The 24,203-nt window shown below is 44.5% G+C and overlaps 2 protein-coding genes across 3 annotated transcripts; one reads left to right on the top strand and one right to left on the bottom strand.

The window, feature by feature from the left end:
- Positions 1 to 183: 183 nt before the first annotated feature.
- LOC121335502 (alpha-aspartyl dipeptidase-like) lies at positions 184 to 6,958 on the bottom strand. 2 transcript variants are annotated; one of them, XM_041403733.1, is made up of 8 exons: positions 6,713 to 6,958; positions 6,535 to 6,623; positions 5,379 to 5,453; positions 4,757 to 4,836; positions 3,254 to 3,427; positions 1,757 to 1,816; positions 916 to 998; positions 184 to 383 (listed from the first exon to the last, which is right to left on the bottom strand). In XM_041403733.1, the coding sequence occupies exons 1-8, from the start codon at positions 6,811 to 6,813 to the stop codon at positions 305 to 307; spliced, it is 741 nt and encodes a 246-aa protein (XP_041259667.1). In that variant the 5' UTR covers positions 6,814 to 6,958; the 3' UTR covers positions 184 to 304. The 2 variants fall into 2 exon arrangements, with proteins under 2 accessions (XP_041259667.1, XP_041259666.1); XM_041403732.1 differs by having other exon boundaries at positions 3,254 to 3,325; positions 6,713 to 6,895.
- Positions 6,883 to 22,250, top strand: LOC121335501 (cytochrome P450 20A1). Its single transcript, XM_041403731.1, has 13 exons — positions 6,883 to 7,002; positions 7,571 to 7,620; positions 7,706 to 7,872; positions 12,815 to 12,960; positions 13,608 to 13,775; positions 14,449 to 14,527; positions 16,142 to 16,257; positions 16,667 to 16,721; positions 18,126 to 18,246; positions 19,082 to 19,193; positions 19,795 to 19,859; positions 21,636 to 21,725; positions 21,892 to 22,250. The coding sequence occupies exons 1-13, from the start codon at positions 6,931 to 6,933 to the stop codon at positions 22,040 to 22,042; spliced, it is 1,392 nt and encodes a 463-aa protein (XP_041259665.1). The 5' UTR covers positions 6,883 to 6,930; the 3' UTR covers positions 22,043 to 22,250.
- The last annotated feature ends 1,953 nt before the right edge of the window (positions 22,251 to 24,203 follow it).

Here is a 24,203-nt window from a genome sequence, read left to right on the forward strand (position 1 = left end):
TGTCTTAATTGTGTTAAGGCAACTTTTTTTTTTTGTGGGGAAGGAATCAAAGTGGACATGTGAATGTATGGGCCCCTTCAAGCTTTAAATAGCTATGATTATCCAAGTACTGCAATAAAAATTGTCTTTGCTGGGACGGAGGTGTCTGACAATTGCATAGGGGTGAGGAAAAGAGTCCACTAATGCATATTTATCTTTATTTATAAATCTGAAATACCACACCCACTCTGGGACAACAAGCATCTCTTTGCTTTTTCCTCATTGTCTTCCCCATATAGTAACTTTTGCTGCAAAATATGGAAGGCTATGGATTCAAGGGATTGCTGTCAGTCAGGAGGAAACTGAAATCTGTTCCAGGCTCATGTTCAGTTGGTTTCTTACCCCTGCAAACAAGAGAAACCATGCTGTGAGCTTTAATAGGAGGTGAGACTACTCAGCTTCTATCTGTTACTAGGGATAGATCAAGGCACCCTTATTCTGAACAAGCAGAGTTTTGATTCCATCATGTGATGTGCATTTTAGATTTCTTAATAAAGTCCATGTAATTCTAGATGTGGATTCCCTTGTTCTGGAGTTCAGTGCATTAGGGCCAAATTGGCATTTCCCTGGCTTTCAATAAAGGAGCTGACTATTGGGGCTCTTTCTGTGAAAGGTAACTAGAATTTGGAAACATAAGCAGCAATGGATGCAGCACCAAAGCACGCAGTGGGTTAGTCAGACATCCTTTGGAGTGCTGTCATACTTCTGTCTCCTTTGGAGCATTAAACAATACTCACATTTTCTCCAAAGAGAAATGGAGTCAAGGGATTAAGTAACTTGATGGGGGGGGGGACAGGCAGCACGTGCCAGGAGTCTAATAGAAGCCTCTCTTCCTTTCTGTCTGAAGCAGGATATCAATTCAAGTGATGCACTTACCTCAAAAACAGACGTGCTCCTGTCACTCCTTGCAGCGTGGCTTTATCTCCTTCCACTAACAGCATCGTACCTTCCCGCAAGCCCTGGTGGAGGTGGAAACATTTAAAATTATTTTCAAGCTATGTCAAAGGGTAGAATACTTGTCACAAGCAGGCCAGTCTCAGTGGCACCATGACTACAGACTAAACCTTCTCGCTTACTTAACAAAGAGGTAAAGACAAAAATAGGTGAGTTATCTTGTTTTAGAAGTCAATTTACTGGTTTATTTCAGTTTTTACTCTTAAAGGAGAAATCATTGAGGAGGAAACTGTTTTTTCCCACAGTTATTCTTAGATCCACTTTGGATTGAGCAATAGCCAGCTGGGTTTGTTAGTGCACAAACTTGATAGTACAAGATCAAACACAGGGACAGGAAACACAGAGGTCCCACTTTCCCAGACAGACATAATCAAATTATGTATACACTACTGAATGTGCAAATTCAGAAACTATTACAGAGATTAAAGTTAAGAGTATCTGCAAAAAGATTAAGGGGGAGTTTTGTACCATCTGCGTGCACAACACCCCCAACACCCAGTATATGGTGGCCAGTGACTGGGAAGATCAGAGCTGCCTAAAATAGTGTTGAGCAGCACTAACAGGAGTATGCATTTCATTGGCCCTAATCCATTTTCTACAATGAGCAATATCCAAGGCTCAAGCTCTTAGCAAGAATACAATTAGCATTCCAATCCATGGTTTTGTAAGGCTTGACAGGCGAGGAACCCACACTGAGAGCCAGCATGAATGCATTTAAAATGTTTATCATGCTACAGCTTCCTGATGGAGAACTACTGCTCACCAGAACTGGAGGGGTGTTTGGTTCTTCATGATACTGGTGGATTCTTTCCTCTCTTGTCTCCTGCAATAATGAGCACAGATTTAGCTTCCCAGGCCATAAGGTAGGACTTGGATCTATCCAGGCAACATGCCATCAAACCATTTCATAACATTAAACAAAGCAGGCACTTCCCCTCAAGCAGAATGGGATGGCAGAATTTACCCTATTTAATAGATATGTTTTACTCTTCATCACTAGCAGCAACTTACTGCAAGTTGATCAAACAGAACTCACATAATCCCAACCCTAAAAAGCCTTAAAACTTAGTTCCACTCAATTCATCCATTTTTTTTTTTAATTAGTATGATCTCTGTGTGCAGAGGTAGTACTAATACTTCCAGGAAAATGGTAGAAACAAATGCCTGAGGTGCCACCTTTGTGAAAGAAAGTAGTGAATCATGGATTTTCAGTGATTAAGTATTTGCTTGTCTTCAAGTAGGTATTACACTGAATAGTTTCCTTCTGTGAACAGCTCTGTCATGTTTCCTGAGGTTTGCTGCTGAACTGAGCAACAGTAAAGAAATAAAAACATAGGAACACAGCAGGGACTTGGTACAGCACAGGGCTTGCAGCCTCCTCTGAGAGAAAGAAGTTATTTATAGAGAAAAGACTGCCTGCTTATCTAGTGACAAGCTGATTAAATGAATACCTACAACATCTAAATTCTAGAAGCACACCCATCTCTTCACCCATCTAGAAGCATCTACCATCTCTTCATTGTTCCCTAACTCTTAATACTTCCTCTAACCATGGAATTTTGATTACAAGGAGGAAAGTATTTAGGTTGTTAGAAGATGCACCACACAGATTGTTCCCTGAGGATTTAGCTGACATGCTGTTTCAAGAAGGAGCTCCTCCCCACTGTATGGAAATCTGTCTTTGTGCTTGATGGCCGAAGTGTTTTTCTTTCAGCTATACTAGTGCATGTGCTTGCTCTGTAATGGACATTACAGGCTGTGCTCGCTGCAGGGACACCAGTGCCCAGGTATTTTCTTACACGACTGTTTGAATCTCAAGATCTCCCTACTCTGATTGTATCTTCATACCTTTAGATACTTAAGCCTCTTAATCTATGTTTAAGTGAGGTCTTCCCAAGCAGCAGGTAAGACAGAACTTTCCAGAACTGCAGTGCTTTGCATCTTAACACTTCAGGTTTATCTTTTCTTTTTTTAATTCCCCCATTCCATGCCAGATATCCAGCATTTCAACAGTATTTCAAACATTGCAGAGCTTCTGTTTGTGAAAAACACTTTGTTCAGTAATACTGTTGCCAACTCCTCTTCCCAAGCAAAGTTAAGTTTTAGGAGGAAGTGAAGTGTTATTGCCTCATTGGCATTTCCAGTTTCTCTAGGGAGCAGCTGTTTGACATTCTATAGCTTTATAAGGCCTCAAAGATGCACACTATTTTTACTCCTCCACACCGTAGTTACTGTGTTAGTTCTGGTGTGCTTTACTTACACCCATGTGAGTTCTTTTAATGTCTGGGTCCAGGTAGTGGGGGTTAATATTAAAAGGAACTAATCCTAGAGCCTGCAGGGAAGGTGGATAAACAATTGGCATGTCATTGGTGGTATTGATGCTGACAGTAGCAACGTTGGTTCCTGCGCTGGATCCCATGTAAGGAATCCCATCCTGAAAGACAAAAGCAATGATCAGTCTGCAGCACCACAACTAGGAACTCAATTTTATACCATCTTCTATCAATCTCAGAAACCCATCAGTCACATCAGACTTAGTGCTTCCAGCTCCTCTCACTGCTACCTTTACAGGTGAAAAGCAGAACAAGAATTCAGGTTCTGAGGTGGGCAGTAGCTTCTCTGTGTCAGAGAACTAACTGCTGCCTGCCTTGTACTCACAACTCTGTGACCCCCCAAGAGAGAACTTACCAGGCTGTCAGTGCATGTTGATACTTTGCTATTAAGGGGAGAGACTTGCTTCTATTGCAGTTACAGGAAATATCTGAACTGGCTTTTAACTAGCTTCTGAAGAGAGTGGGCCATCGGAAGCTCAGTGCAATGTTGTCACAGCATCAACTTACCAGAACCATGACCATTGTTTAGCTATCAGTACTGAGTACTGTGCTGTACATAGAAGAATGCCATACAATTATGCAAGTATATAGGTAATGCTGAACAATTTGTAAAAATAGAGCTGTCTTCAGACAACTGGTGATAATATAACCAGGTAGTTATCCAGACTTAACTGGCATTTGGATGTTTTCTGGCTTTCATTCCCACAACAGACACTGAATTTCTATATATTAAGATAAGCCTAGCTAACCTTTATTCTTGGCAGCTGGCCTTACTGTTGCTTTTATAAATCTATATAAAGTCATTTGCAGTTCCACATTGCTAGGGAACACCTTGCTTCTCTCCTCCTCCAGAGATGGTATATCTTTGCTGAGCCTTATGAGATTCACTAGCTAGACTGGTGCTGCTCACCAGAGGGGCATTCACACCTCTCAGTTCCAAGGAGATACAAGAATTATATAATTTTCAACAACAGGACACTATCTAAAAGGCACATATGGATCCAACTTTATCACCAGTTTATTAGCAGACAACATGCAACATCAACACATCTATATCAGTGAGATATAAAGTGGACATCTCAAGCTGAAAAACAGGGTTTCTGGGCATAGATTAAATCCTGCACTGGTCTTTTGACTGGTATTTTGAGCAATTTACTTCTAGGGTTCTATGTAGCATTGTACATCCCAAGGTCTTGCAATCCAGCATCTAGAAAACTGCTCTAGGAAGACAGACTGCTGACCTGAAGTCTTTTCAATGACTCAGTAACAGCCTTATTTGGCCATGGTTTTCAGTTCACCAGGCTGTTTGAGATGGCTCAACATCTGAAGTATATTAGAGACAAAAATGCAGAATCAGCTTGGATTTGAATGAACAAAAGATCATGCATGAGATCCAGCCATTCAGACTTGGCCAGAATCTGTAGTTTTACCTCAAGAACTCTCTTCCTGATCTCATGTATCAAACTGTTGTCATAAAGAGCTTTCAGGAGACGGAATGTGTTCCCACCTCCTGCAGAAAGAAGTTCAGCTTATTTAACATGCTTTCACCATCAGTTTTAATTGAAGCCTTTACAAACTTGGCAGGCACTGTGAGTTCTATGCTCTATTCAGGGCAGTATCCTGCTTTGAGAAGCAGTAAAACCAGAAGCTTCAGAAGAATGGTCACTGGGCAGGCCATGGGCATGCCCTGAGTCATCCTTGTAAGGCTGCCACTGTTTGACAGTGACCTCTCTTCCAATGCCCAGGACCGTGGTATTACGACTAGAACTTCTTGGGCTTGCTAAAGTGATGATACAGCTGTTATGATCATATTTTTACACTGAGGTACTGTTCAAAATAATAATTTGAAATTTACTGGAGATGAAGTTCCATTAATAAATCTACTTCCCAGCCCACCACTAAATTTAGTCTTAGGGCTCCCAATTACTGTCTTCTGTAGTTTCTAATTACTAGGCCTAACTGTTTAATTGTTGGTCTTCAGTGCCACCTCTGAGCAGGACTAATCCAGTGCCCTATAAAAACCTTCACTGGGGAGTAAGAAATAAAACTTACCAATAAATATTGCTTCAGATTTCCTTACGGCTTCCACTGGATCACAAGATTCATGAATGCTGTCCAGCCCATAACCTTAAATGAAAAATATTTACCTTTGCCATGGCAGTTTGGTGGAAGAATAGGTTATGTTCACTGCCTCCCTGCCTACCTCCTTGAACCCTGAGCCAAATGTCTCAGTCGGGGAAATTTCAGAAAACTCTACAACGTAAAACAGAGTGTACATCCTATATTAGTGCAGGGCTTCAGCACCCAGCTGCACAAAAGGAAATGTTCATTTTGTGGAGATATGCACTCAGAGTCTAGGAGCTGAGCATTTCACTCAGCAGGTGCAGGCTGAGGCACAATACCCTGCTGAGCATAACCAGGTGACTAGAAAATGAGGAAAAAGCTGTTAGTCCTCAGCTTGGCTATGCTGAAGTCTGACGGGACGTGTTGGTTCTAGCATTGCTTGTGCAAATACCTAATCTGAGTATTGTTTTTGTTAGAATGTCTGACTTTGATAGATTTCCCTTGCTAGGGTTCACTGAGTACAGGAAGCATCAAGAGAGACAGAAGAACATAGGCATTTGATAGCAGCAATCTTCCTGCAAGTCAAGGAGCAAAGTGTGCTGCCCAGGCAAGTGAGTACTGATTATTACTACACTAACGAGTCCAAAGTTACCCTAAACAGTGATAGATACTTGGTGGAGGTCTTGCTGTAGACTGCTCTGCAGAGATCTTTGCTCCAAGCAAAGTTCAGCTGCTGTCCATCATGGAACTATCTGGCTCCTTAATGTGCTTTAAGTAATGGTCTTCACTTAAAACCAGTGGCTTGAGCAGAGGTTGAAGATATATGGGAAGAAATATTCCCTCATGTGATTAAGAAGAATAAAAAGATGCCACTTAATAGTTAGGGATACAATCTTCCTCCCTGGAGTGGGCAGAAGTGTGTGCAGCAGGATTTCTTCTGGAGGCCTCTAAAACATCTCCTTCCAGACAGAAGTCCGCAGCCGACTCCTGCTGCTCCGTGCCCTTGCTGGCGGTACCGCAGCAGCCCAGCCCAGCCCGTGTGCACCGCGGCCGCTCCGTGCCCGCACCCTGCTCCCCGTGCCCGGTGCCGGCCCGGCAGCGCCCGGCACAGCCGGCGTGGCCGCAGCAGCCGGGCCGGCCTTACCCAGGCTTTCAAACTTCTCCCTGGCCGTGCGGGCGTAGGCGTCGCGGTCGTGCAGGGCGTAGGGGATGAACAGCACCCGCTTCACCTTCCTGGGAGAAGAGAGGGAAGAGAGGGGAGAGAGCGGTCGGCGCGGCGGAGGCGGGGCCGGGCGCGTCCCGCAGCCCTGCACGGCGCTTACTGCCCGAGGAAGCGCTGGATGTGCTGCTGGCAGTGGCCCAGGTACCCCCCTCCGTGCAGGGTGGAGTTGGAGATCAGCAGCAGGCGCCGCGGACCCCCCATGCCGATCCGACCCGAGCTGAGCCGTGCTCCCGGCCCAGCCCGGTCCGCCCCTTCCTGCCCCGCCGGCGGTCCCGGGGTGGGGCCGAGCCGCCGCCGCTCCACCGCCCCGGCCTGGCCATGCTGGACTTCGCCATCTTCGCCGTCACTTTCCTGCTCATCCTCGTGGGCGCCGTGCTCTACCTGTACCCGGTAACGCTGCCGGCTGTGGGGCGGGGGGCGCTCGGCCCGGCCCGGCCCCCGGCGCAGGCGGGCGGAGAGCGAGCGGCCGCGGCAGCCCCGGGCCCGTCCCACAGCCCCTGGGCTCGGGCGGGACGTGGCGGAGGCCTGCGGGAGAAGCTGCCGGGCAGGGCGTTCCCAGGACAGCGCAGCCCCGCAATCCTGCTTTACGTGCTCCGGGAGTGAATCCTGCTTTCCAAAGGCGCGATCATCTGCTCGCCTTGCGTTTTTGCAGGCCTTCAGGGCAAATCAGTGTGTAATACCCTACATTGCACACTTGACCCTTTAAATCTTTACGCAGACATCTTTCATCTAACCAGATGAATAATCCTGGTTTAGCCAGTGGCACCAGGCACAGAGTTGAGGTTTTATCGGCTTAGCAGGTTTAAAGCTTGCAGATATAGCATACCCAGCTCCTGTTTCATGTTTGTAAGTAGTGTAGGAGTATTGGTGTGGAAAATTCATCTCTCTTCCTGGAAACCTGTGGGACCTCTATAAAATCTGAAGTTCATGTAGATTGATGCATTTCCTTTTACTCTAGGCGTCTAGGCAAGCATCAGGTATCCCTGGGCTGGCTCCAACTGATGAAAAGTAAGTGGTTTCTGTCTCCACATTGATGAAGTTCAGCATTGGCAGAGGATGCTATTCATGACCAGATATCCTCTGTGTTTCTCAGGGATGGCAACCTGCCAGATATCATTGTCAGCAGCAGTTTACATGAGTTTCTTGTAAACCTTCATGAGAAATATGGGCCACTGGTCTCCTTCTGGTTTGGAAGGCGTCTTGTTGTCAGCCTCGGCTCCATCGATCTCCTGAAACAACATGTTAACCCCAACCGGTTGTGTAAGTGTCTTTTATGCTGTCTTTTGAGTTCATTTGTTCTGACCTCACTGGGCATCAAAGAAAGGGTGTCAAAGGAAGTTGGGTTTCATTCGACATTGAAAGAAAATGAGACTTTGTAGCTGACATGGTAGTTCATATATGACTTTGGTCCTGCTTACTGGACTAGAGTATCAGTGGTAACCAAGGGTTACTGCTGTCCAGTGGCCATCAAGAAATCAGTATGCTTGTGTCTTTACCATCTCTATACAGGCCAAACATTCAGGAATAGCATTATGCTCGTCAGTCACTTGATAGAGCAAGGTGAACATCCTGTAGCCACTTGGCATACATTTCAAAAGCAGTTTGAAGTACAGTTTAGGATGGTAAACTTTGCTAAATTAAGTCTGAAAACAGCTCTGCTAGTTTGTGATAACTGCTTTGTATGGTTTAGCATGGAGGTTTTTCAAACTATTATTTGGAAAAGTTCTTTACCTTTCATGTTTCTTTTGGTGTGTAGAATTTTGTAGTGAAAACCTTCAATGATCTTCCAGTCTTGGAAGTGGATGTTGCTGCTGGTAGCTGAGTTGGCCGTCTTAGTCATGGGAGAGTATTTTAATTTATGGCCTAAGTCTCTTAGGTGGGCATTTTGCTTCCTAAGGTTATCACACTTGATAAGTTAACTCGTTTGGTGTTTGGGTTTAATGTCTTGCTTTCCCAGTTTTTATCTTAGGAGGTTGACTGAGGTGCTGGGTGCACACCTCTGACCTGATCCTCTAGGCTGTTTTTAGGCACAGGCAGATAGCTCAGCTCACTTTATGCTGGGGTCGTGAGGGGTAAGCTTCATCTACAGTTGCCTGACAGAATCAAAAAAAGAAATGGTGACAATCTGGGAAAGGAGTGGGAGTTAACAAGGATCAGCAAGACACAGTGGATAACGATGACACTCCAGAAGGTGGAAAACCACCCTGAAAGATCTGAATGCTCTCAAGTGTGTTCGGGAGAAATTAAGCACACAGTCACTTTCTCAAAGCTCAGAGAAGTGGTGACAGGCCCCTGTGCAGGCAAGTTCTCATAAATGTTCTGAATTTGGGAGGATGTGGGTATCAGAGAAAGAGAAATACAGTGCCTGGACTTAGGTGCAGGAAATGAGGTGACCCAGGCAGCTACAGACTGGCCTAGTATCCTGCTATGCCAAGGGCTAAATGTATGTTTTTAAGGATGAGGGATAAATGGGAAATGCATCTTGTACTTTGATAATTAGATTTTTAGACAAATAAAGTGATAAAACTGTGTTTATGTGAGGGGTTCAGTTCAGAATTTGCTTGGATACTCATAAATACTGGACAGGTCCTTGAAAGGGGGATCAAGGCTAGATTGTCTTGGAAAAGCAAAATGCAGTGTTGGAGTCATGAAATAGTCCATCTTATGTTAGTGTCCTACCCTGATGGCATTATTCTGGAACCCTTTGTTGGCACAGGGCAGCAGGGTGGATATCCCTGAGGGCTGGCATAGGAGGAACAGGAACAGGAGGAGAAAAAGTGGGCTGCATGAATTGCCTGTGGGATGACATGGCCATGGAAAAAAAGGGATATATTGAGTCACGGATTTTCTGTAAAAGAAGGACTTCTGCATAAAATGAGCATGAGTCAGACCTGGAGTCCTGTGTGTGGCTCTGACCTCTATACTCAGACATGATTTTGAGTAAAGAAAGTGCAAATAAAGGCTGCCAGTGCTCTCAGAGGAGTGGGAAGTCTGTTGTGCAGGAGAAGCCAGGGAAAGTGTGTTCAGCCCAGCCGAAGAAAGAGCTTCTGAAGGGATCCTCATAAAGGCAGCGGGCTTGCGAAGGAGGGTTCTTACAACTTCAGAGCTGGAAGAGCAGCAATATTAATTGTATCACTGTTTTCCTTTTAGCACTGATGTTTGCCAGAAGTGCTCAAATTTTATTAGGGGTGAGGAATCTTACAGGTTTTATTTCCTGAAGCATTGAGGTATAAACTGAGCTGAGTAGCTGTAGCAAAGCCCTTCCTGTACCCTTTCTTGGTGAGTGGGAACAGGCATTGTAGTAGGATTCAGCCACAAACTAGCTCTGGGCAGGTTGAAATTTTATTGGAGATGTGGTCTTGCCCATATCTCTTCTGTGCACACAGTGCTGTGGAACTGGAGACAGCCCACAGTGGATTGCATTATATCCAATTCCTGACCCTTCAGCCCCACTGAAAACCCATGCCATGTGACTCTTCCTCAGTCAGCTGGAGTGCCTGAGGCCCCCAGCCATCTTCCTGGATACCTGATATTTGGTTTCCAAGGCTGAAATACAGGATTTGGCTCCAGACAAAGATTCCTCTCATCTCATATGTGTGTCACAGGTATGGCCAAACTTCTTGGAGAGAGGTGCAGGTAATGCATTTCTCATCAAAGCCTTGAAGCTGGACTAATTGGATTCATACTTACAAACATTTCCAGTGCCAGGAGACTCTTTTTCCTTAGGCTTCAAGCAGTGTTTGAACTTGGTATGTTTTCATGGCCTCTTAAAGCTTGGTTGAGATTAATTTGCAAGGGGAATTCAAAGGAAGTAAAACGTTGTAGCTGATACTGGTGATTGCTCTGAGTGGCTCTGGGGAAGCAGTTCAGGCCTACAAACAATGTGGATGTGAAGAGGGTGGGCTAATTCAGGATTGCCAGGAGCGGGGGATTCAGAGACCAACTTGGAAAATTCTCCTGAGTTTTTGTTGCTTTTTGGGTTGGGGCAATGGACCTGAAGCACACTAAATGCTGGAGATGGAGCTATGGGTCCTGGCCTGTCTGAGCAGGACTTCATTGCTGTTCTGCGAGCATTTTACTGTGCAGGTTCAGAGGTCCTTTCTATCTCTGATATTCAGTTGTGCTCAATCTCAGTTAGATCTGTATCTTTACTTGCAATGGTGTCCTGCATTCTGTGTTTTTTGGGATGGGGAGATTTCCATGTAAGTGAAAAGAACAGTTGAAATTTTGATATGTGTCACTTGGGGGGTGAAAATGTAACCCTGGAGATGTTTTCAAGATAAGGCTGAAGGATGAAGTCTGTGCAAGTACTGGCAGAACAGAGCTCTCTCCAGAGGCAGTTTGTGCCTTGTGGAGTCTCTAGCCTCCCACAGCTGTGCAGAAATAGCCCTTTCCCAAAGAGCAGGAGGCAGAGCCAGCCCTCAGCAAAAGGGCAGCCTGGGCTCTGCAGCCCTGAGTGCACAACAGTGTGTATCGGTGGTGTGGGATTGCCAGTTTAGTCTAGGGACGTTGGGAAAAAAACCCCCAGAGCCCATGGCTAATCCAGCAGTTTCCTTTCATATGCAGTAGGAAAACTTTGCAGTTTCAGCAGGCGTTGCTTCTGAGCATCCTCCAGGCTCTCTAGATGCCTCTGCTTGCCGGATTTTCTGTGTGGGCTTTGCCACCTGCCATGTGTCTTCCTGGCTGCCCAATATTGTGCCTGGCTGTGCCAGTGCCAGTCAGCAGGGATCTGTGGCATCAATAGCAGCTCCATGACAAAGTACCTTGGAGGAGGAGTTGTCAGCAGCAGCTAGAGGCACATAACAGCCTGCGCCACGTAGAGAGCCGCAGGTACCATCTGCTCTGCCAAAAGACACATGCTCGTGCTCCTTGTCATTCAAAGTGGGAAAGAGGGTGAGATGCAGAGCTTAAAAACATTGGAAAGGAAAAGATGTGAGAGAAAAACATTTGGGAGAGATTACCATATTCATGCCTCTGGCCTCGTTAGCTTCTTTTATGTCTTTAGGTAGTAAGTCCTCTGCAGGTGGGAATTTTTTCTTCTTGTAAGTTTGCCTGGTAGCATAATGAGGCCCCAGTCTCTGTGGGGAATCCTAGATACATCCACAGCTGGTAAAGTCATATGTGTCTGGCCCAGCCTTGATGTTTTCTGATGCCTCAGAGGTTTCACTCTCCATCTGGGAGAAATAACAGACTATGATAAACAGTGACAATATCCTTCTTGAAAACCCTGATTGCTGTTTCCAAATAGCTTCTTAAAGACTCTGTCAGTTCCACAAGACACACTAAAAGGTTTACAGAAAAGGAAAAACATATGCCATGCTGTATTGCACAGTTTTGCATTGACACATAATGTCCTTCAGAAAATTTATTAAATAGAGATCCTTGGTGGTGAAATTCAGAGTTAAAAATCTTAAATGAAATGAGTCATGGATTGGGAAGTGACATGGTTTTATCTAGTTTGTACAGTGATGCAGGTGTCTGTGTGGAAGGATCGAAGACGGAAAGAAGGGGATTAGCAGTAGAAAGCATTCTGTAGCTTAGTGGGGTAAGCTTCAGAGCTTCTGTGCTGGAGGCAGCCCTGGCAGACAGGTAGATGCTAGTTTGGGAAGAGCTCCTGAACAGGGAACTCAGTGCCCAAAAGAGAAATCATGCAGGAGCAGTAGGGTATCAAACAGACCTTGCTGGGTCTGTGATGCAAAGAAAGGAGTGCCAAGAGCAACCTCTGGCTGTCTGTCATGAGCTGGTATGTCCTGAGTGCACAGCCACGTTCAGGGCAGGAGTGCACACTAGATGTGGAGGGGAATGTGCTAAAAGAGCCTGCAGGTCAGGCTAGAGGAGAAGGGGAAAGACCATGCCACACTCACTCTTGTCACCAAGTTGATGGCACAACCAACTGGGAACTGGCAAACAGGGAACAAGCTCTGAAGGCATTTTTACTGAAGAGTTACTTTGTAGAGCCAGCAGACAAACTCTGCATGGGGAGCTGATCACAGGACGACAATCGGCCTCAGAAAAAAGACTTTGTGAGGTACTAGCCCACACTGAGCAAGAGAAACTTGACACCCCAAAGAGGCTGTTGTAGGGGAAGGAGCCACACCTTGCTCACAGCCCAGAAGTAGCAGTGTCCAATTAAAGAGGCTGCTGTTTTAATCAGCCCCATTTAGTGTGAATTTTGAATGAAGTTTCCTCTGTTTGCTTTCAGTGGATCCCTTTGAGACAATGCTGAAATCCCTCTTGAGGTACCAGTCCAGCCTGAATGGGGATACAGGAGAGAGCCACATGAGGAGAAAACTGTATGAGAACGGTGTGACCAAGTCCTTGCAAAGTAATGTTGCTCTCATCCAGAAGGTAACTGCCTTTGTAGAGCAGAGAAGCCCTGTGAGGCACACAGGGGAAGGTTTAGTGAGAATGATCACTAGGATAAAGGACCTGCATTCAAATTAGTGCTGGAGTTAGAAGCATCTGAGATAGCAAACAGCCTCTGCCTTTCATGGTGTGAATATTTGAGTTCTCTTAGCTCTGGTGGGTTGGGGGAAAGGCTGAGCTTGCTTAATTTTTATGCCAAGATACCAGATGCAGTTAAAGATACTGGAGCACCTGGATTCTACATATAATTCCCTGGACAGGAGGATGGAGCAAGGAACCAGCTTTTGGGGCCACAAAGAGGTGATTTTATTTAGTCCAGCAGCCAGAATATGATCTGTTTTCCTATTCTGGAGCATCTTTATTAAAGGGATTAAAGTTTCTTTTGTGACAGAGGGAGCAAGAGCGGAGGGTAGGGTTGCCTTGTTAAGGGAGAGCCTTGAAAGAAGCAGAAGATTGTAGGATAAAATGTTACTGTTTAACAATGGAAAGAAACCTGGAAAGAGTTTAGCATTATTCCATGGCCATGAAAGTGTGGTCTGCCTTAGGAAGTGGGTGGGAATGTGTCCAGGGTGTGTTTGGTAAATAGACTGCTGATGTTACTGCTAACTAATGGTTCATTCCCTCTCAAGCTGTCAGAAGAGCTGCTGGCCAAATGGCTGTCTCTCCCTGAGGCACAACATGTGCCACTCTGCCAGCACATGCTGGGCTTTGCCATGAAGTCTGTCACGCAGACAGCTATGGGCAGCAGCTTTGAAGATGACCGGGAAGTCATCCGATTCCGCAGGCACCATGATGCAGTAAGTGTCCCGAAGAGCCAGGAAATCTCCTATTCAGTTTTTCCAGACTGAAAACACAGAGCTTGTATCTGTGTACAGTTTAGTACAAGCTGCTGCTGAGACTTTAAAGTATGAGCTTGAGGGGTCTGTCTCGCTTGTCCCAAGCTGAAACTGTTAGAAAGATCCTACTGCTGATTCTGCTGTCATTAGTCTGAGGTGTTTCTAAAGGATCCGTGGGGATCAGGAACCCAGATTCAATGGCAGTTGGGAGGTCTTTGGTACCTAAGTCAGTTAAACTCTCCTGGGACTGCCAGTGGAATTTCTCCCTTTCAAAGGTCTTCTGAAGGCTCTGTGACATAGTGGAGAAAGGAAAATCTGAGGAGATCTCACCTGTATCCACATGTGGGGATATTAAATATGCTGGTGATAGGGTGGGAAAGAAACAGTTCCATTTTCCATTTAGGATTCCCATAGCTTTTTTCCTACAGTTGTAATTACAGTTGTTTAATTTCAGCTTAATTCCAGCTATCACAGACATAGTGTCTGAAATGGGATGTGGAGACCAGTTCCATATTGACAGGAAGTCCTAATTTTATTTGGTGTTTTCATTTTCCTGAATAGGAAAGAACAGAATAGTCCCAGCAGTCTCAGCCTATGGTAAGTGATGGTACTGTTCTCTCTCTCCTTCTTCCAGATCTGGTCAGAGATTGGAAAAGGTTTCTTGGATGGGTCTCTTGACAAAAACATGACTAGGAAGAAGCACTATGAAGATGGTAGGTTTCTCCCAAAATTATGGTTTTCCTCCCACTCTGATTAATACTTAGCAAGTTGGCTAGCATGTGAAAGCACTTCATTTGCCCATTTGTTTTGGATTCTCTTCAGAGGTGCTCATCAAGCCATAAGCTACCAGATACATTGTACTTACTCTCAGATTCGATCATTGGTATGGAGTTGAATGGCAGGCTGCCTTTATGTGAGAAGTCACAGGACTAAAACTCTAGTTCCAGGTCTTGTTTCAGAGTCTGTTCAGTCTGGAGAGTGATGGAGGGGAAGAATCAGGGTGTGCTTCCTCCCTTACTGTTCTGTTCCCTAGTGTTCACTTTTGACCTCTCTTGGAGGCAAGCAGCTGTGCTAGGTGGAGACAGATGGAGTTCCTGGATTTGGCCTGTATGGGCCTTCAAATGATGAACCATCTGGGGCCTGTACTACCAGACAGTCACTCACAGCCTGGAAGACACAAGTACTGAGGTGTGCTGCTTTGTTGAATACACCATCAGATAGCCTCTGATGTGCTCTTACAAGATAACATGATTTTCAGGTCTATTATAGCAGTACTGTTGTTTCTAATATATTTTATAGTAAGTTATTTTAATTTTAGGTTGTCTTTTTTGTTAATAATTAAACCATTTCGGTATTGATTAATAAGATGCTAAACTAAAGTAGATTGTATCTGGAACTAAAGTTTTGCTTGTAAATCCTCCAAATGCAGTGTTTCCTTCTTTATGCTTCTGGTTCTGTTGGTTTCAGAACCTGAGGACAGCTTCTGCCCCATTGAAATGGGTTCCTCCCATGGTCACTCTTCCTGAGTTGTTGTAGGATGATGCATGAGGACAAAATTTCACAAACTCCAGATAGTGAGCCTTGGTGTTTGAGTGTTGCTGGCCTTCCTGTGCAGAGAGGAGGAAGGAAGGTAATTCTAAGACAAAGGAACTGAACTGGGCTTTGATAAATGGAGTTTCAGACCCAAATTCTGCTCCCTGTTTCTTGGATAGTCCTCAGTAGGTCATTTAAGCCAGACACGCAATGTTGTGTAGGACCCTAACTCCCCCTGGTTCCCACAGCAGTTACCAGGAGTTAGGCACTCACATATCTTCAGATGTGTGGACTCTGCCAGAACCCTCCCATGTTTCCCCCCATTCCACTCTCTGCACTCTTTAGCACAGAGCCATCCTCCTGCACCCTGCCTGTAGAACCCCTGGCCAAAGGGGCTTCATCAGTCCTGGTGCTGCAGTAATTGTAACTCTGCAGGTCATGTAACCAGAGTTATGGGGCTCCTACTTGTTTTTCTGGGGGCTGATGAAAATACATTCTCTGATGGTTTGACAGCGTTACTTGTCTTCCCCTTGTGTGATTTCAGCTCACAGACTACACACCTTGGTTATACCTGTAAGGACAGCTTTTTATAGCTTTTTATTTAGTTCCTGCATTTTCAGATAAATTTGGGATACTGCCTTCCAAATTGACAGTAACATGTAACAGAGGCTGCTTCTGTAAGTGAGCCCAGCAGGGACAGCTGGTCTGAAAATCTGCTTGGGAAGATGAATTTGCTTCTCTGCAGCACCAGGATGACCAGGTTTTAAAATAGACATTTCTTTTTTCTTCCAAAGCTCTGGTGGAAATGGAATCCATCTTACGGAAGGTTACGAAGGAGCGCCGAGGCAGATCATTCAACAGGCATGTCTTTATAGACACCTTGCTGCAGGGGAGCCTGAGTGACCAGCAGGTCTGTGTAGCTGTTACCTCCTTACACAGTAATGGAGTTTTGCCAGATGGGCAATTCATTACATTGCAGCCTTTGATTAATACAAGTTTTTGCATCTTAGCTTAGGTTCTTTATCAAAGCAGGGCTTCTACTTTGTTCTTTCCACTCCTGCAATGTTTGATTGCATTAGACTTTGGTAGATTTCCTTGCTATTTCATAGCTATTTTTATAAACCAGAAGTATTTAATATTAAGCATGTCTCGTGCAATTCAGTGGAAGTTCAACAGAGAGTTCAATTTATGTCTTCTAGATGTATTTCCTGCTCTCTGCACTAAAGGGATTTAATGTGCTTGAGTGGAGAGTGTGCTACTTCTTTATTCTCTTTACAGTCTTATGACCTTCATTCCCTGAAGTAGATTTTCTTTCCTAGATTCTGGAAGACACGATGATTTTCTCTTTGGCAGGATGTGTAATCACCGCTAACTGTAAGTACAGTAACTGTAGGTAGCTTCCCATCCTTACACTCAGCTGCCAAAAACTGTGTGTGAAGACATGAGACTTAGCCTAGGCTAATAAAAATTGTATTAATCATACTTTCTCCTGAGCTACAGACATATAGAAGAAGCTAATTTTTACCTCAGACTGTTGACACAGCCTTGCAGTTAGTGAGCTGAACCTAAGCTGCGTTTGACAACCTTTCCAGTCTTATGGTGAACCTTAGAATTTCTCCCCATTGCTTTTTGCTTGCATTCTTAACCCCAGACAACTGATGCTAAATTTAATGAAGAAAAACAACAAAATAAATAAGCTACAAAGGTCATGTTGTAAAATTGGTTCAGGCACGTAGGAAGAAAGAGTGCTAGTATCTGTATGGGTGCTTTGAATTTCTGGAGGATAGGTGTGTTCCAGGTATGGAGGACTGTCAAAGAAGGTCCTCTGGGATTTATGCAAAGATTTTGAAAAAAAACCCCAAACAAATAAAAATACAAACTGAAGCTGTGTAAAATACCTTACAATAAAGGGATGATTATCTGGCCTTGTACCTCAGCCAATTGGGATGGGACTCCAAAGAAAACCTCCAAGATGCATCTAGGTGTTAAAGAATGGGAAGTAAATCAGACAACTGTGGTAATTCTTTCTCCAGAACATATCCTCTCCAGGTACTCCAGGAAGACTGTGATTTTAAGGGGCTTGCATCCACATGGAGTCACAGAATCACAGAATATTCTGAGTTGGAAATATCATCATCAAGTACAAGATTCCAGATAGTTCTCATGAATAGACATTTTTGAGAGCTAGAAACATTTCCTTGTAGCTTTAGGGAAACTGCATCCTACACACTTATTTCTTATGCAAGGATTTTTTCTCACTTTGTTATTGAAGATAATCTCAAGTACCTCAAAAAATGGATGTAGGGGGACAAGTGCTGGCTAACATCTGCAGAGAACTTCCTTCAGGAGCCCCAAGCATTGGCTGTCTGGGGCACATGCCTGAGATGTGCTAGGGAAAACCCCCAAATAAGGGAATATTCTGGAGCTTTGAACAAACCAGCCTTTCATTTGCATGCTTGGTGTAATAGCTGTGACTCCCCTGGGTTTGTTGGGCTGTGTGGTCCCTTTGCCAGAGCTGTGGGGCTGAGTGCTTTAGTGTCCTGCAAAGCTCCTCATAGCATCAGAAAGAGAATTTTAGCTTGCAGGGCCTCTTGTTACACAGGAGTGCAGTCTCTGTTCCTACCACTGAATACAGGATCAGCACAGCCTGCTGTGAACAGAGGCCACCTTTTTCTAGGCCAAAAAGTAATGTTGAAAATATAGGAAGTAAGAAAACTGAATGCCATTTGTGAAGGATTGGATTTTCTGGGTCCAGTCTTGTCTTGATTCCTTCCCCAGTGTGCACCTGGGCAGTCTATTTCCTGACAACCTCAGAAGATGTTCAGCAGAATCTGTACAAGGAGATGGACCGTGTTCTGGGGAAGGGACCAATTACCCATGAGAAAATGGAGCAGCTCAGGTGGGTCACCTAGAAGGAATGCAGAGGAAGGCTGTGTCGTGTGGTGGGGACAGGTGTTGCCTGTGGAGTCTGATGCCTAGCCTGCACTAGGACAGGAAAAGGCATCCAAAAGCTGCTTACTCCCTTTTTTCTTGCTGGAAGTTATCAAGCCACAGGATGACTTGCAGCATAGAATCTGCTGGCATTCCAGACACAGGGACCAAGGTGCTCACTTTAGGGTGTCTGTAGGAAGCCCTTTAGGTTCATCAGTAGAGGAAAAGCACAGAATCAGTGCCCTGGCTGCCAGGCCAAAATTTTTGCTCAGTCTTGTTTGGTTTTAGTCCTAGTTTTCCAGAAGTAGTAGAAGTAATCAGTCATTTTCATGGTTGGATATAGAGTATTTAGAGAGAAAGAGTGGACCAATCTTCTTTTCAAAGGGCTGCAAGTAATGATGACTGGTCAATAGTGTGCCTTTATGTTTTCTGCATTTGTTATGTTGGTGCAACGCAGGTGCATTTTGTATTTGGACTAGTGTTGGGGTTTCACTAAGGGAAAATTGAGTGTGTTTTTCTTGCTGCTTCTTGTATGAGTGAGAGGTACAGGAAAAGAGCTGGTGTGTTTATGCATTTTAGCAGATTTAGTTTGGTTTAAAATCTGAAAGAAGAGAGATTCCAATAACCTTCTGTAAAAGCTGTTAATGAGATTTAATGCTTCTTACAAAGATGTTGGGACTCCTTGCCAGAAAAAAAAAGAAGTGCCTCTAAATAAAGCATTTGACTCTGTTCTGCTTGCTGCCACAAGGATGTGGACAAGCTTCTCTCTGAGACTTACGCTAACCAAGGGTTACTGGTTGCAGGTACTGTCGGCAAGTCCTGTGTGAGACAGTGCGGACAGCAAAGCTCACTCCCGTTGCTGCCCAGCTGCAGGAGCTGGAGGGCAGAGTCGACCAACATACTATCCCCAAAGAGGTAGGGCAGTGGTGGGAGCACTAGGCCACTCTCCTTTCCTGTAGGGGAATTTGCTGTTTCCTCTTCTTCCTGACCAGGGGTGAGGCAGGAAGACCGTTTCTTCTGGTAGTGTTGAACCTGAGCAGGTGCTCTGTCCTCTGAAAGTACAGTTTAGCTCAAAGTTTGCCTGCAGTTCTCGGTGGGAGAGGCTCTGAAAATTCATGTTCTCTTGCTGAGCAGATTTGCTTCTGCTTCTTGGATGAGTAAGCTTTTGAAGGGGCCTGTGGACTCAGTTATGCATAAAGCAACATTGTTTCAGGCTTCATCATATCACCTTCCCTTCCAGAGAGTAAAGTAGTCCATACATGCATCTCAGCAAGCATAGAGAAATGGGGTCACACCCTCTGTAACCACCAACAATTGCAGCATGATTCTTAGAAGTTAAAATCCTAACATCTGGGCATGGATAATGAAAATCTGTAGATGAATACTGCATTATTGTCTTTTTAATCCACCTAAATATGAGTAGTCTATAGAATAACCATCATCTGGCAGAGCTGTTGAGAGGTGTCTCTGATTGTTCATTTCCTTCCTCATTGACGTGTTGTAATTCTCTTTGCAGACACTTGTGCTTTATGCTCTTGGTGTGATGCTGCAGGATAGTTCATCCTGGCCATCACCATACAAGTATGTACAATCAACTGTAATTGCAACTAATTCCTTTTCTTTGTTAAATTAGATCTTGCAGCACAGCCTTTTGTGCTGCAGGGCCTGCCTTAAGCAGATTGTGGAGATGAAAGGGAGTCTATAAGAAAATCAGTTTATGGAGGTCTGGGTTTGTTTGTTTCCATGGGCATGGTTATGGGGCAGTTAAAGTCAGGTTCCTCTGATGCTCCAGTCGGTGTGTGTGCATGTATGTGTTAGGGTTTAGTGAAAACTTTTTTGTGCATGTACACAGAGCTTCCCTGGCTATTGCTGGTAATTTCTGTTAAAGGTTTTCTGTGAAACAGTGACTTGAATGGCTTTGGAATCACTGCTCATCATCATGAAACAAGGATGCAAGGGAGAAAATGTCAGTCTGAAGTTGCGGGTTTTTAGGGTGAAGGGAAATGCTGCCTCAATATTTCAGTCTGTCTGTGAAAACTGAAGTGGATCTAGGCCAGTGGAGGTTAAAGAAAAAAATCGCTGTAGCTTCTTGTGACCTCCAGGTGGCAAATATTAACCTGTATCTGATTTACTTCACTTGAGCTGCAAAAAATGTGGGTCAGTTATTCTGGACAGAGAGAACAGACAGCTGAGATTTAGGGGAAAGAATAGAGCCTTTAGAACAGCACTTGTCCTCTCCTGCAATTACACTTTTTAGAAAGAGATCAGGCATTGATGCACCAGTCTACGAGCCCCTTGGCAGGGATTGCCTCTCAAGGTAGGTCATAACTGTGTTCAGGTTTGCTGAGACCCCATGGGACCTACAATGAGGACTGCTATGAACATTGTATGTTTGTTTCAGGGAGGCTGGGGTTGAGGTTTAGCTCGAGGTAGATGAAGATTTCAATGACAGAATTAGGAGACCAGCTCTGCATGATCCCTTCATCCACCTACTGTACAAAAACACTGTTTGCCCTCCCTGCTTTTTTGCTAGGCAGATGCATTTTCACTCCTATTACAAAATCTGTAATTTTCACTTCAGGGGAAATGTGTGTTTGGTGCTGCTTTTCCTAAGGATCAGCACCCACATGCCCTTTCACCTTGTTAGAAGCAGACCTTGGATGTTTAAGCAGGGAAGCGAAGGCTTGAAGTATTTAGCAGAAAGGTTTAAAAGGACCGTCTTTGTCCATCAAATTTTGTGTTTGGATGGGGGTTAATATTTAAATTGAATGTTATTTTATTAGTTTCCCTTGTTTTAACTCATGCCAGCTCTGGATAATAGTTTTCTCACAGTCTCTACCATCCTAAAGCTGGAAACCACTTTTCTCACTTCAGTGAGTCACTGGCTTCCCTCCCCCAGCGCATACAAATACACACACCAGCTGCTTGAAGAGAACGGTGAGGGGCAAGGAGAAAAGGGAAATATTTTTGGAAGTGAAAAAGGAAGGGACTCAGGCAGAGAGAGAGGGAGAGAGAGAGATAAATGAGATTGCATGTGCCCTGGAGAGGAATAGATGGCAGGTAATAGCATCAGCTCAGCTGTATGCTGCATATTAGTTCCAGCCCTGTTTCACACTACCTCAGTTTGTCAGCATTTTGACCAAGATGGGACACAGTTGACCAGTTGAGAACATTGATAAAATGGATGGATGCACAATTGCCTTCATACATTTGTGTGGAATGACCCAGAGAGAACAAATCAGTGAGATTCTCTATTTAATTTCCGGTTTTCTACTTGTCTCTGTGTGTGTGCGCACATTTCTTGGGAAAGGATGCTGTGCCTGCTCAGAAAACCCTAATGTGTTTCATCTTTTATAGGTTTGACCCAGACAGATTCAATGAGGAATTAGCCGTGAAAAACCTCTCCTTGTTGGGTTTCTCAGGAAGCCAGGAATGCCCAGAGTTGAGGTGAGCATAGGGAAGGAGGTCTTAGTGAGTCTCTGTGGCAGACAGGAGAGAAAGTGCTTCCAGCATCTTGGTGTTACTGCTGGGACAACCTATCCAAGCTGTTGTGCTTTGGCAAATTTACATCATCGTGAGGTTTTTTATTTTTTTCTCATGTTTCTTCCCTCAGGTTTGCCTATATGGTGGCCACAGTTCTGCTGAGTGTCCTGGTAAGGAAACTGTATCTCCACCCAGTCAAAGGACAAGTCATGGAGGCAAAATATGAACTGGTAACCTCACCAAAGGAGGAAGCCTGGATAACGGTGTCTAAGAGAAGCTAAGAGCAAGCAAAACAAGGGGTTAAAAATGCCAGCAGTGAAGCTCTGAGCAAGGGTCTTAACGAGAATCATACTGGCACCATGTTTACTCAGCCAAGGAATTTTATATCCTGAGAATTTTTTTTTACCTTCCATATTCTTAACCTCATGCCTATCTTTGGTACTTTCTCTAATTCAACCAGTAGTCATATTAAAGTAGATTTAATCTATATGTCTTTTTTATATTTGCTTTTGGATCTCTGGGCAAACCTTTGCAAAGGAAGCAACAGAACTTTGCAGTGGGGTATGGATGAACTACTGGGTGTCAGCTAGTCAAAGACCAGAGCTCTGGTTAACTCAGCCTCCTTCCAACAGCAGCCAGAGCTGGGTAAGAGTGCCCCTCTTATCCTGTGGAATGCTTCTTCCTGAATCCTGGCTAGATAAGACCTTGGAGACACAAGGACAAAGCCTTTCTCTATATATAGATATTTTTATTCAAAGTGTCTTTCCCTCCCTTGAGCTATATCTGTCAGGAAGAACAGATATATCCTGTGAGAAGTATGTGTGAGTGTGAGAAAGAGAGAAATAAACTGGGGTGGGAATAGCACCACTAGTTCTCATGCTGTGTAATCTTGCCATGCTGCAGGGTTGCAAGTAAAAGGATGATTGAGAAATGCTAGTAAACCAAGAGGAATAAAATTGATTTGGCCCCTTAGAAAATAGGAGCATCAGTAATAGTATGATGAAATTAAATAAAACCACAGAACAAAGCCCCAAGAAAGGGAGTCTCTAACCTGACAATTCTGAATGCAGTGTCTAATCCAATCAACAGATGCTTGCAATTTATTCAGCACTGGGTCAGCGTGAGACTGATCATGCAGGTACTGGAGAGTGCTGATTTCATAGGGCTCTAGATTAATGTTGTACTTAAATCACTTTAAAGCCTTTCAAAGAATCCTTTTCCTCCTCCAAAATGCTCGCCAAAGAAGCATTGAATGTTGCGTATCACATGCTTTTTCCTGCTTCTTCCTTTCTTTTTTTGCTAATCAAGGACAGCTCCATTCAGAGCCCCACTGAATGGATTGCAAGGCAGGAACCTCCTACCCCATCATGGCATTGCAGTAACTGCCATCTGACTTACGGTTCACCTTGTGCTTCTTCTCTTTCTTCTCTTATATTTTTCTTTTTATCTGATCTTCATAAGTCTTTTCTCCATACACCTGACTTCTCTGTTAGCTCCAGTTCCTAGCCCCCTTCCCAGCCAGCAGCTGTGTGGTGGTAGGTGAGGGGTTTCTCAGCCTGCAGCTGTGTCTGCTTAAGCTGTACACAGCTGCCTGTGCACCACAGAGCGGGCAAAGAGTGCGTGCCTCCTATTGGAGCTTCTTTTTAGTGCTTGTGCAGACAGAGTATACATCACTGGGAACTGCAGTCCTTTTTTCTACAGATGTACCTTCCAGGTCAGGAAATCTGCTGCTCTTTTAAAAATGTTTTTGCTCTTGTCTGAGGTGTGCCAGCCTGCATGCAATCCTGTCAGTTCTTATGGGGTTTAACAGCTGATGCCATCCTCTGTGGGCACCAGACAAAGAAAATTCTGCTCTTGGGTTTAACATGTCATCTCTGCTTTTGGTGGAGCTCTAGAGATTCAGATGCCCCCCAGTGTAGCTCCTGTTGGGGTAGAGTAATACAGAGATGTTGGGCAGAAAAGAGAGAGCTGTGCAGTTCAGCTTCCTCTCTCTCTTGAATTGATTTTTATAATGAACTGCAAAAAAGCTCGTGCTAATCTGACCTCCACTTCACTAAAGGTTGGTCATGTCCCCAGATGGCAATTCACGTTAGGCTTTGCTTCACTGCTTATGCAAAAAGGCCTATTTTTCTTGAAGGTTGCAGATGTTTCCTAAACCTTCTGGAGAAATCAGCATGGTAAAGAATTTTCATTTTGAAACATCCCTGGATGTGCAGAGGAGGCAAAACGAAGGTGAAATTGTTGCCTTCTTTGGAAAATATGGTAGGATAGCACTGTCCCTGCTAGAAACTGAACAAGGAATATAACTGGGTGATGAAGATCTGCTTTAGGAGTGAAGCTTTCAAACACTAGAAAAGCTTCCCGAGTGTAATATTTCTGCCTTGCTGGAGCTGATCAAACTGCCTTGCCACAGCCCCTTCCCCAGTTACAGGAATCGAAAAT

Source organism: Onychostruthus taczanowskii, unplaced genomic scaffold (assembly GCF_017590055.1).
Source record: "Onychostruthus taczanowskii isolate IOZ18803 unplaced genomic scaffold, ASM1759005v1 scaffold20, whole genome shotgun sequence".
In the NCBI taxonomy this organism is placed as follows: domain Eukaryota; kingdom Metazoa; phylum Chordata; class Aves; order Passeriformes; family Passeridae; genus Onychostruthus; species Onychostruthus taczanowskii.